The 12451-nt window shown below is 48.0% G+C and overlaps 2 protein-coding genes across 2 annotated transcripts in view; both read left to right on the forward strand.

Annotated features, from left to right (window-relative positions):
* ppm1lb (protein phosphatase, Mg2+/Mn2+ dependent, 1Lb) overlaps positions 1-9855 on the forward strand; it is a 32250-nt gene extending 22395 nt beyond the window's left edge. Inside the window, exons 3-4 of the mRNA XM_083680741.1 lie at positions 5576-5737; positions 7581-9855. Of these exons, the coding sequence (XP_083536867.1) occupies positions 5576-5737; positions 7581-7942 (524 nt within the window). The 3' untranslated portion in view covers positions 7943-9855. The remainder of the gene's footprint in view (positions 1-5575; positions 5738-7580) is intronic.
* A 1554-nt stretch (positions 9856-11409) lies between these two features.
* LOC310812188 (ADP-ribosylation factor-like protein 14) lies at positions 11410-12256 on the forward strand (the record flags this gene model as incomplete). The annotated part of the gene is made up of 2 exons (XM_083680606.1): positions 11410-11727; positions 11942-12256. The coding sequence occupies 2 exons, from the start codon at positions 11410-11412 to the stop codon at positions 12254-12256; spliced, it is 633 nt and encodes a 210-aa protein (XP_083536732.1).
* Positions 12257-12451: the final 195 nt, after the last annotated feature.

Genomic DNA, 12451 nt, shown 5'->3' on the forward strand with positions numbered 1-12451 from the left:
GACAACGTAGAGAAATCGGCGCCTTCGTTAGACGGATCTAGGATGCACTAACTTTATGGATTTCTGTACATGCCTGAACAGTCTTGATGATTGGGTCTCCCTTTACATTGCCGCTCAGACAGTAGATCTGCGTCTGGGTTAGTTATATGCTGTTGTTTTAATGATGGGTGTCAGGGAGCCTAGCATATTCAGCTGTTTAAACACAGGTCTGTCTTTATCAGGCATGTAGTGATTATCTCCTCTGATGAGGGAGAGAGGGGGGGGGGGGGAAGAGAGAGGGGGTAGAGAGACAGGAGAGAGACAGGGACAGAGTGAGCGGGAGAGACCTGAAGATCCAGAGAGTGTGACATATTCGTGGTTTATTCACAATGTAGAGAAGAGAAAATTGAGATCTAAAATATTCATGAAAAGCTGACTATAGTAAAGACTGTCTTCACGCACCGTCTCCGCGGCGATCTCAGGAATGCAGTGATGGGAATGTCTCTGGCTCTACCTTAATGATCTAGAGAGGGAGGGAGGGAGGGAGGGAGGGAGAGAGAGGGGGGAGGCTTAAAGAAATGCAGTAGGTAAGCAGTCTGGCAGGGAGAGAGATGGGAGAGGGGGAGCAAATCCCCCCACCCTAAAGAGAGAAGGAGGCTAGAGAGAGAGAGAGAAAATGAGAGAGAGAGAGAGAAAGATAATGTTATTGGTTGGCAGTCTGGTGGGGGATGGAAGAGGGATAGACACTAGAGGGATGGAAGAGAGGGAGCAAATCACCCCGGGGGAGGGAGGGAGGGGAGGATAGATGAGAGGGGAGAGTATGTTATAGGAGTGCATGGAACACAATGGGTGCTGTATGCATGGCATTGGCTGTGTGTTTGTGTGTGTGTGTGTGTGTGTGTGTGTGTGTGTGCGTGCATGCATGTGAGACTTGACTTGTGACTCACATGAGAGAGTGTGTGTGGAGCTGTATGAAAAGAGCCATTCAGAGTGAGCGACTGAGCCTTGTCAGTGGGATTCTATAGGAGGGTCAGGTGGTGCTATGATTGGGAAAGGTATTGAACACGAGAAAGCAGAACTCGCTCCGTCTACGATGGGGGGGGGGCGGGCGTCAACCTCTCAGCTCTCCGGTGGAAAGATGGTTGATCTACTGATCCGGTCCAGTCTGGTCCACTTCCCTCCATCCCTCCGCCATTCCCTCCCTCCCTCCCTCCTTCTCTCATCTTTCCAAAGGAACATGACCCGTCAAGCCCCAGACTCCCTGGGGTGTGGACCCCTCCCTTGCTGTACCCCCCCCCCCACACACACACCCCACCCCACAACTCCACCCACCTCTCTTCATCAACCTCCCCTATTTCATTCATCCTTTGTTTTCGGCACGACGGTGGGAAGGATTTCAGATTGAGCCCCACAGATAATCGTACCGTGAAAAGCTGTGTTATGTAAAAACAAAAGGGAAAGTTGTCCTTCTTTTGTACTGTTTTCGAAGCGTTTGAGTCTGTGATGTTCTGATCGGGCCGGGAGGGTTCTGCCTGACTGACTACCTCGCTGGTCTGGGTCTCAGGGGGATCTGGTTGTTTTGGATTGTTGTCCTCGTATCAGATTCACGGGCTGGATCGTTTGACGAGCAGAGCTCTCTAAGCTTCTGATATAATCAGGGTGGGGGGGGGGGGGGAGAAGGGAGAGGGAGAGAGGGTGCGGGGGAGGGAGAGAGCAAGTGGGAGAGAGTGAGTGAGCTTCTAGAATGTAATAGGTAAGCAGTCTGGTGGGGGCTAGGGATGGAAGAGAGAGAGCAAATCCCCCCCCCACCCTAAAGATGGAGGGGGGCTAGGGAGAGAAAATGAGAGTGAGGGAGAGAGGGAGTGTGAGGGAGAGAGATGATGTGTGTGTATAGAATGATCATGGTACAGTGAGTATAGAGAACACTAGTCATTATCTTCTTTGAGGAAAGGAAAGAGGGAAGAGGGGGGGAGTTAGATGAGAGAGAGCGAGAGAAAGGGACAGATAGAGATGTTATCTCAATTCAGCTCCCAGTCCCCAGGACATAACCTCGTATCAGATTTATCCCTTCTCCTCTCCCCTCTCCCTTCCATCCCTTCATTGTTTGTCAGAGAACAACAGTACTGAACAGAAAGACTGAGGCTGAGCAAGCTCTGACAGAATTACCTTGAGCTCAAAAGTCCTTTAATACAGTGTGTAATTCATTTAACCTTTACTTAGCCTGCTTAGTCATTTAGGACACAAACACACACACACACACACACACACACACACACACACACACACACACACACACACACACGCTCTCAATCTTACTGTTCCTGACCTTGTGGTCGTAGGTCAATGAGTGCAAGCTGGAAGCAGATTATTATTATTATTATTATTATTATTATTATTATTATTATTATTATTATTATTATTATTATTATTATTATATTATGTGAATGATGAATGACTTGGAGTTGGCGGAAGCATGCAGGTTGAGGCCTATATGTCCAAATCCAAACCAAGCCTACCAACCCTGCTCCTACAGTAGGTATATCCAGTCCAAACCTAGCCTACCAACCCTGCTCCTAGGTATCTTTAGATTCAATATTTTTCTGGATTCGCACATTCGTAGGCAGGCTGTTTGAGAGGAGTATGTGACGCTAGGACGCTAGGCTAATTGGAGAAGTGAACTAGCACAGGGATGCTACAGGCCAATTGGAGAAGTGAGCTAGAGCTGGGATGCTATAGGCTAATTGGAGTTGTGGACGTGTGTAGGGCAAAGCTAAGCTAATTAGCGATGGATATGTGTGTGTGCTGGGACGTGGAGTTAATTGGAGATGGGGGACGTGCGCGCGGCTAGGCTAGGCTAATTGGGGAAGGGTGCACTAGCAGGGCACTGCAGCCCATTATCGCTATCACACGCTAACACACACACACGCACGCACACACACACACACACACACACACATTATCGCTATCACACGCTAACACACACACACACACACACACACACACACGCACGCACACACACGCATACATTATCGCTATCACCACGGGAACCAGAGATAGAGAATTAGCTGGACGACACGGTGCAGAGCTGTAGACATGAGCAAGAAGATTAGACACACACACACACACACACACGCACACACACACACACACACACACACCAATGTGATGATGCTAACAGTGATGTTTATTCCCCACTTATGACTGAGACACCTGTCTCTTCTGCATCTTTCCCTGTAGTTCATCCATTCTGTCTATCATCCTCTCTTCTCCTTCCCCCTCTCCCCATCCTTCCCTCTCCTCCTCTGTTTCCTCCATTTGTTTTTGGATGTATCTCTCTAACCCAAAGCTATAGCTGGGAATAATAAAATCTCTGTCCTGCTGAGAACTCATCACATTTTTCTCCTCCATTCTCCCCTCCTTCTCCTTCTTCCCCCCTCTCTCTCTCTCTCTCTCTCTCTCTCTCTCTCTCTCCACCCCCACTCCTCCGCTCTTCCCTCTCTCCACCCCCTCCTTTGCTGCTCTCTCTCTCTCTCTCTCCATTATTTTCTCTCTCGGCTTTAGGCGCCAAATGAAACCTCCTAAATGATTTAAGAGGATGGAAAAACACATTGCGAGGCAGTTGGACATGTTTTAATTTAGCTAAAAAGCCCTGAGATGGAAAGTTTAACCCAATTCCTGCCGTGTGATAACACCACAACTTTTATGACCTTTGAATGTTGATGTACACAAGTTCAACGCCATCCCTCACACCGAGTTCACACTTGTTTACATCAACATTCAAAGGTGCTAAAAGTAGAAGTTTTAGTAATAGTAGTTTTTATTTTATTTTTAAATATGTTTTAGGGCATTTCTGCTTTTATTGGGATAGAGACAGTAGAGATTGACAGGAAAGATGGGAGAGAGAGAGGAGGGATGACATGAAAGATAGGTCGAGGGTCGGAATCGAACCAGGAACGTTGCGATTATGTGGTATGAGCATTAGTGTGCTACGCCATTAAGCGCCCCTAAAAGTAGATTTTGTGGACCACCCTTCCGTTTCCTCCAGCCTCTCCAGAAAGGTTCTTAGCCCAGAAAGGTTCTACCTAGAACCAACAAGAGTTATTTGGCTGGCCCCTGTAAGAGAACCCTTTTTGGTTCCATGTTGAACCCTCTGTGTGGGAATGGGCTCTACTGTAGAATTAAATAGATTAATATATTAAATATAGTCATATTAAAACATTCTGTAGAGTCCTTTTCACGGGGAGGCGATGGCACTGCAACCATTGGAAAGCAGGAGACTGAGTGAACCAGACCTGTACCAAATACTTTCAAATACCTGTACCAAATACTTTCAAATACTTGGATCGATTGCTTGAGTCTGCCTGGAGTACCCAGATGGGTGGGGTTTGCAGTTTTGAGACTATCCCATTGCTTCCATTGTGCCAGGAAAAGTCAATCAAGCCAAGTATTTGAAACGATTTCAAATACAATTTGAACCTAGAATACAAAAGAGAGGACGAGAGTACTGCCAGCATTGAGGACCATCTTTGGTTCCATGTAGAACCCTCTCTTCTTCTAGGAGTGTCCCAGCCAGCCAGCCTCCCCTCCCCTCCCCTACTGTACCCCCCACTTCCACCCCCACCCCCCACCCCCGCTCCCGTCCTGTTTGTGTGGTGGACAGATGGCCAGACAGATTGGCCTGTTCTCTCTCCAGGGCCTTTGACCTTTGACCTCTGACACAATGGGGCCTCAGAATCTCAGCCCAGGACTCTGGGAAACTAAACAAAGAAGGGGAGGAGTTATTGAAGTGCTGTTTTCAAAGGGGTCATGCTTTGCTCTGGACGACCGATGTTTAGGTTGGGCTGAAGAGCAGGTCTGAGTGTTTGTGTTTTCCGTGTGAGGACACAGAAAAAAGAGGGTTCGTTTGTTGAAGCAGATGCTATATTGAGCTTTGTTGTGTGCAGGATGTGCTGAGATGACATTTTTAGAAAGGACAGGTGTGTGTGTGTGTGTGTGTGTGTCTGTGTGTGTGTGTGTGTGAGTGTGTGTGTGTGTGGGTAGGTGAATGTGTAAGTGTGTGTGTGTGTGTGCGTGTGTGTGTGTGTGTGTGCATGTGTGTGTGTGTGTATACGTGCGTGTGTGTGTGTAGGTAGGTCAGTCGGTTGGTGGGTGCATGTGTGTGTGTGTGCTGGCTGTTCTCATGTGTTTTAGTGTTTTAACCATGACTTGTTGACATGGTTTGAAGGTCAACATTTCAATCTGCTTTTAAGACTTACTTGGGTGCTTTCTCCCTCTCTTTCCTCCCCTCTCCTCTCCTCCCCTTCCCTTCTCCTCCTCCCCTCCCCTTCTCCTCCTCTCTCTCTCCTCCCCTCCTCCCTCTCTCCTCTCCTCCTCCCTCTCTCCTCTGCTCCCCTCCCCTCTCCTCCCCCTCTCCCCCTCTCCCCCTCTCCACCTCCCTCTCTCCTCTCCTCCCCTTCTCCTCTCCTCCCCTCCCCTTCTCCTCCTCCCCTCCCCTTCTCCACCTCCCTCTCTCCTCTCCTCCCCTTCTCCTCTCTCCTCTCCTCCCCTCCCCTTCTCCTCCTCCTTCTCTCCTCTCCTCTCCTCCTCCTCCTCCTAGGCACCACGTGTCTGGTGGCCCTGCTGTCGGATAAGGAGCTGACGGTGGCCAACGTCGGGGACTCCCGTGGCGTCCTCTGTGACAAAGACGGAAACGCCGTGGCCCTGTCACATGACCACAAGCCCTACCAGCTCAAAGAGCGCAAGAGGATCAAGAAGGCTGGTGAGCAACCTGATGACACAGCTCGTCAACATTCCAGAGCGCGGGGGGGGGGGGTGTGACTTCATTCACCGAAAATGCGTTAATGACGATGCTTAATTTTTTAGCCGTTCAAAGTGTCAACTGTAGGTGTTGAAGGTTCCGGGACACTTTGGCAGTTAGAAAGAGAGAGAGTGGCAGTTAGAAAGAGAGAGAGAGTGACTTCATTCACTTAAAATGCGACCTAGATTGACGACAGACATCACTACAGACATCACTACAGCTCCGTGAGCTCAATCTCTAGATTGTCATCTTTGGAATTTTTGATGAACGATACCGTATCTTAATGCAGAGGAGATCAAGAGGACGAGTGGGCGACTGATGGAATGCACACAGACACACACACACACGCGCACATAGACACACACACACACGCACGCACGCACACACACACACACACACACACACACAGACACACAGTGATGGAATGCACTAGGCGAGAAAGTCAGAGTGTCACGTGAGATACCCAGAGCCCCATGTTGTGTGATGTAATTACAGACGCCCGCATAGGATCCTCTACTTTCCACCGCCGTGGACTGATTCGCTGGGACTGAGCCAAATCTGTCACACATCGTCACTTGGAGTGCCGCCGCCTCCCCCGGTGATGTCTGTGGCGGGTCGCGGCTCAGCATTGCCCCCTGGCCAGCGTTGTCGGTAGTTAACACTGTCTAACACACTGGCTAACACACTGTCTCCGGTACAAAACAGAAAGAAAAACAAATTGCGCTAGTCCTCTTAATCATCAAGGCCTACATAACGTCGCCGTAGTCATGACATAGCAGATGACATAGCAGATGACATAGCGGATAGCAGATGACATAGCAGATAGCAGATGACATAGCAGATAGCAGATGACATAGCGGAGTGGCGTTCAGTGGCGTAGCACACTAAGGCGCATACCATATCATCGCAAGGTCCCTGGTTCGATTCCGGCCATCGACATATCCTGCATGTCATCCCTCCTCTCTCTCACCCATCCTTCCTGTCAATCCCTACTGTCTCTATCCCAATAAAGCAGAAATGCCCTAAAACATATATTTAAAAAAAAAAGATGTCATGGCAGATGTCATAGCAGATGTCATAACGGCTGATGTCTGCTCATGGCAACGGGGTTCACTCAGTCATGGTCTCAGGGCACAAGTGGTTGTCCAGATGTTGCGTTTATGACATTGTGACCGGAATGTGGAGTAAGACAAGAAAAGTGTCAACCTTCCTGTTTTCCGAGTCTGTCCGACTCCTTTGATATTCTCTGGTAATCTGGCTCTCTGTTCTGGCAACTGCAGAGAACACACACACACTCTCACTCAGTCACTCACTCAGTATGTAAACTGACCTTGTATCCAATACAAACCGTTCTCTCATTAAAAGGATATTGGACCAATGACAACACATTTGGGCCGCTGATCCTTCCAGTGTTTTTCTCTTCCATGTGAATGGCCTCATAGTTGATCAAGATGAATAGATCTCCTCATGGGCTGAAGAACTCAATCATGTCTTTCATCTTTGTATTCGGCAGCTTTACTTAAAAAGACATCTGTTTCTCCTCCCCCCCCTCTTTTTTTTCTCCTTTTTTCCTTTGTTGTCCCCCCCTCTCCTCACCCTCTCTGCCCTACCTCCCACACTCCTGTTCCTCATTCTTTCTTTCCATCCTCTCTTTCTCTCTCTCTAATGCCTCTCCCTCTCTCTCTCTCTCCCTTTCTCTACTCCCTCTCTCTCTCTCCCTCTCTCTACTCTTTCTCTCCCTGCCTCCCTCCCTCCCTCCCTCCCTCCCGCCCCCTCCCCCCTCTCCCCCCCTCTCTCCCTCCAGGTGGCTTCATCAGTTTTAACGGTTCGTGGCGTGTTCAGGGCATCCTGGCCATGTCCCGTTCCCTGGGCGACTACCCCCTGAAGAACCTCAACGTGGTCATCCCTGACCCTGACATCATGACCTTTGACCTGGACAAGCTGCAGCCCGAGTTCATGATCCTGGCTTCGGACGGTCTGTGGGACGCCTTCAGCAACGAGGAGGCCGTCCGCTTCATCAAAGAGCGACTCGACGAACCGCACTTCGGCGCCAAGAGCATCGTCCTCCAGTCCTTCTACCGCGGTTGCCCCGACAACATCACCGTCATGGTGGTGAAGTTTAAAGGCGGCGGCGGCGGTGGCGGGGGCAAGGCCACGGAGAAGTAGCCCCTTGAGCAGCCGAAGCGAGAGAATCTATATTGTATATGAATATATGTATGTATATGCATAGGTCTAAGAGAACAAGAAAAAAAAGCCCAAGCTCACCGTTTTTGGAGCGAGAACTGTTTATATCGGAGATATTTACAGAATCTAGGCATTCGCCACCGTGATACAAACACTAAAAAGCCCTATGTGGGTGTGACACACACATACACATACTACAGCTCACTCTCACTCATTTCATCCCTTCACCCATCAGTTCTGTTTGAGGTGTTTTTAAGCAGTTACCTCCAGGCATGAGTGTGCTTGCTTCATTTTGATCCAAATCAACTAATCCTGATATAAACCACAATCCATTGCAGTTGACAGAGATGCACTGATTTCACAATTTCTCCATCAACATTGATCAGCCATTTGTCCACCTGATTGGCCCATAATGCGTCTGAGCACCCGTATATATTCAGCTGTCCTATTGGCTCATTGGGCACCTGTATCTGTAGCTGTCTGGTGGTATTGTATGCACAGGTGCATCACATTGAATTTGGTACACAGTACACAGCCCCTAAATACTTACTTGCCTATTACGTGTGTGTGTGTGTGTGTGTGTGGGTGTGTGCGTGCGTGTGTACCTGTGTACGTGTGCACAGGTACACACAAGTGCCTGTGCATCTGTGTGTGTGTGTGTAGTGTGTGTGTGTGTGTGTGTATGCACAAGTGCCTGTGTGTGTGTGTGTGTGCGCGTGTGCAGGCGTGCCTGTGCTTCATGCTTAACTATCTCACACTTATCTTTTGACATGTTGATTTTTGACCGGCCGTTGGTTTTGTCCCCAGATGACTGCACTAAGAACAGAAGCTAGGCTAGCTACAGTATGTTTTACAGTATATTTACTAATATAATACTGCAAAAATACTAATGAGATGATCAACGGCTGTCCACAGCCTGAGTCTGGGACCATCCCATAGTATCATGAACACTAAACGTCACATAAAGTTTAGTTTCAACTAACACACCACATCCCTAGGCAACCTGATCTAGGACTGATTGGTACGCAATTGCACTGTCTTGTTATACATTGGGTCCTGTTAGACTATACTGTTCTTCATAAAACTTCAAAGTCTCTTAATACACAATAATATTCTCAGGAGAGGTGGCCATCGTGCTATTTGAATACAAATCAGATCTCTATTTTAATCTTAGGAAGCCGATAGTCTTTCTGAAGTTGGGTTTTGTCTGCCTTTGATTCCACGGGCACACGCCTCTGGACCTAGATCAGGACCTAGGCCAGCTAGGACCTAGACCGGGGTCGAACATCCACTGGCAGGTGACATCACACCACCGCCTGACATGTTGTACTGTTACCCGGTAAATTTCTCTCTCTGTAAACTGTCACTCGAGACATAAAAAGAAGCCTTTGAATGAAATATGTACTTGTTGCCTTATTTTTATTTAAAAAAAACAAAAAACGATTGGTTTCCTCTCATGAATTTGTCGCCAAAACGAACCTCTCGGTTTCTAACGTAACGTTATTGAACATTACCATGCACATCCCATGTAGATATCATAACTCACATGTAGAACACCATCTGACACAGACTGTCTCTGAGAGAGACTAGGAGTTGTAAACATGAATGTACATACTGTTTCCCCGTGTCGTCACCCCCCTCAACACCTATCAAGATGGTGAATAAAGCAATGCACCAACTCCTTGGTTGATTCACACACAAAAAGTGTTTACCAGATAAGTATGTTTTTATGTGCATTTATTGGTTTTACATTCTACCCGAATAATGTATGTTGATGTGCCGTTTGTGTTTTTTTTTTTGGTTTGAGTTAAGAAACTGTAAAAAGAAAGATAATCTGTGAATTTTAAGGTAAAAAATAAATAAATCATACAGATAACAACAATAAAAGGATAAATGACTAACTGTTGTGACGTCTTATTGTATATGCTTTAGGGCGGAGAAACTGGTGTAAAGGATGGGTTTTGGATTGCAAGACTAAAAACCAGTTGAAGTGCTGGATGGTTCTGTGAGGATATCCCCAGACACCAGCACCCTGGTTGATGGTCTGCTCATGCCACCTGCTGGTTGACCAGGGTACATTACAGTAATTGAGATTCCTTGGTACCTACTGTAGAAGCAAGTGCCATTACCATCCTCTTCAGCAGAATGCCCTATTTGACCCAAACTAAACTGCTTATAACATTAGAAACATGGTGATCAGAGGCAAAAGCAGGATGCCATTGTGTGGATATGCTCAGATCATAGTTCAGAATAACATACTTCACATGACAAGGAGATAAAGTAATCAATCATCAAATTAAAGCCAAATTTGGGCCTAATGATGGGCCCGTCCGGCTTAAGAGGTTATTCAGTGTTATACTAATCCTATGAAAATGACTCCATAGTTTTCATTCACTCTTGTGTCGTGGTATGAAGTTTGAACTGCACTATCTACACAAGTGATTGTTCTCTACAATATACACTAGAGTGTATCTATAACTGTGTTATACTAGTGATTAAACAAATGTTTGTACATATATACAATATACATGGGAAACACGTTTATTGGGGACTATGAGCAAGTTTATGAGAATGTGAAAATGTTTCTCATAATCTCATCGGTTGCTAGAATCTAAACCTTCACCAAACTTCACTCCATGGTTTTCTTTAGGCGGTGTGTTGACTATGTTTTGAATAAATCTATGACGTAAACCACACAGGCCCGGATGAGTAACCATGAGGCCTTGTACTAAAACTAGTCTGCTGACAACATTGCTGGGAGACTGTCCTAAAGAACACAATCCCTCCATGCCCAAATAAGGAGTTCCTGGGAAATGTGATGGTCTGAGGCAGGTGTGACCTGACTCCAATTCGGCGGCACCATAGTAACCCGAGACTCTGAGCTCCTCTAACCTGCACCGTCAGAGGAGGAATATAAAAAGCTTTACTGAAAGCAGCGTCATGACTCGGGGAATCTACTACAACCGTGAGGGAGGGGTCTGTCTGCCTCCTCTGTACTTAAACCATCCTCATTAGCATGCTGCAAGAGCTAATTCTACAGAGAGACAGACACAACTGTAGCTGCAGGAAGCTTATCCAACAAAAAAACCAATCTAGATCTGTTCAGATAACAGAGAGACAAGCAAGACCTCTTCAGACAGACGACAGGACCCAATCTAGATCTGTTCAGATAACAGAGAGACAAGCAAGACCTCAATCTAGATCTGTTCAGATAACAGAGAGACAACAGGACCCAATCTAGATCTGTTCAGACAACAGAGAGACAAGCAAGACCTCTTCAGACAGACAACAGGACCCAATCTAGATCTGTTCAGACAACAGAGAGACAAGCAATACCTCTTCAGACAGACAACAGGACCCAATCTAGATCTGTTCGGACAACAGACAGACAAGCGAGACCTCTTCAGACAGACAAGTACGGACCCTGTGACTTGTGTTCAGAGTTCAAAATGGGTGGACAAGGGTCCAAAGCCCCTCGAGAGGCCCAGACGGTTCTGATGCTGGGCTTGGACGGGGCGGGTAAGTCCACCCTGCTCTACAAGCTGAAGTACAACGAGTCTGTGGTCACTGTGCCCACAGTGGGCTTCAACGTGGAGATGCTGGAGACGCAGAAGAGGGGCCCGGGGCTCACCGTGTGGGACGTGGGGGGCCAGAGGAGGATGCGGCCCCACTGGGGCCACCACTATACGGGCACGGACGGCCTGGTGTTCGTGATTGACAGCTGGGACCGGAGGCGCCTGGATGAGGCTCGCAAGGAGCTCCATCAGGTAGGAATCACGATATACACATATTTTTGGTCCTTGTCAAGGGAAGTGGAATGCCATGAAGAAATGCAACGGGGGGAGGGGTTTCCCCTCAACTTCTATTGTCGTCCTCCTAGAGTGTTCTCAAAGTTCAAAGTTCATAGTTCACGGTTCTCAAAGACATGCTTGATCCTAACATGCTAACATGCTATCATCATATCATCCACCACCCCCCCAGGTCCTGAGGAACCCCAGCCTGAGGAGGGTGCCCCTGGTGGTGCTAGCCAACAAGCAGGACCTCCCCGGGGCGGCCGGCCTGGCTGAGATCACCCACAGGTTCGACCTGAGGAGAGTGTGCGGCTGCAGGGACTGGTTTGTCCAGCCGTGTTCAGCCGTGACCGGCACGGGGCTGGAGGAAGGCTTCAGGAGGGTGGCCTATCTGCTGAAGACCTCCCTCAGACAGACCGAGGAGGACATCAAGGACACTGTGAAACAGCTGAAGCCCAAGGCCCTCACCAAGATGGCCGCCAAACAAGTCCTGTGGCACGGTTAGGATTGATTGAATGATTGATTGTCAGGAGTTTGATATTCTCGACTCTTACCTGATTCACACCGGCGGCTCTCCCGTCAAGTGACCTGTCAGGGTCCTGCTGCAGGGAAGCAGTAGAGGGTGTCTTTACTGTTATATGGTCAGGATTAAAGGTGTGTTGGCCACGTACAAACGAGGATGTGTTGTAATCTCTCTTGG

This window comes from Argentina silus (assembly GCF_951799395.1).
Source record: "Argentina silus genome assembly, chromosome: 11".
NCBI classification, from domain to species: domain Eukaryota; kingdom Metazoa; phylum Chordata; class Actinopteri; order Argentiniformes; family Argentinidae; genus Argentina; species Argentina silus.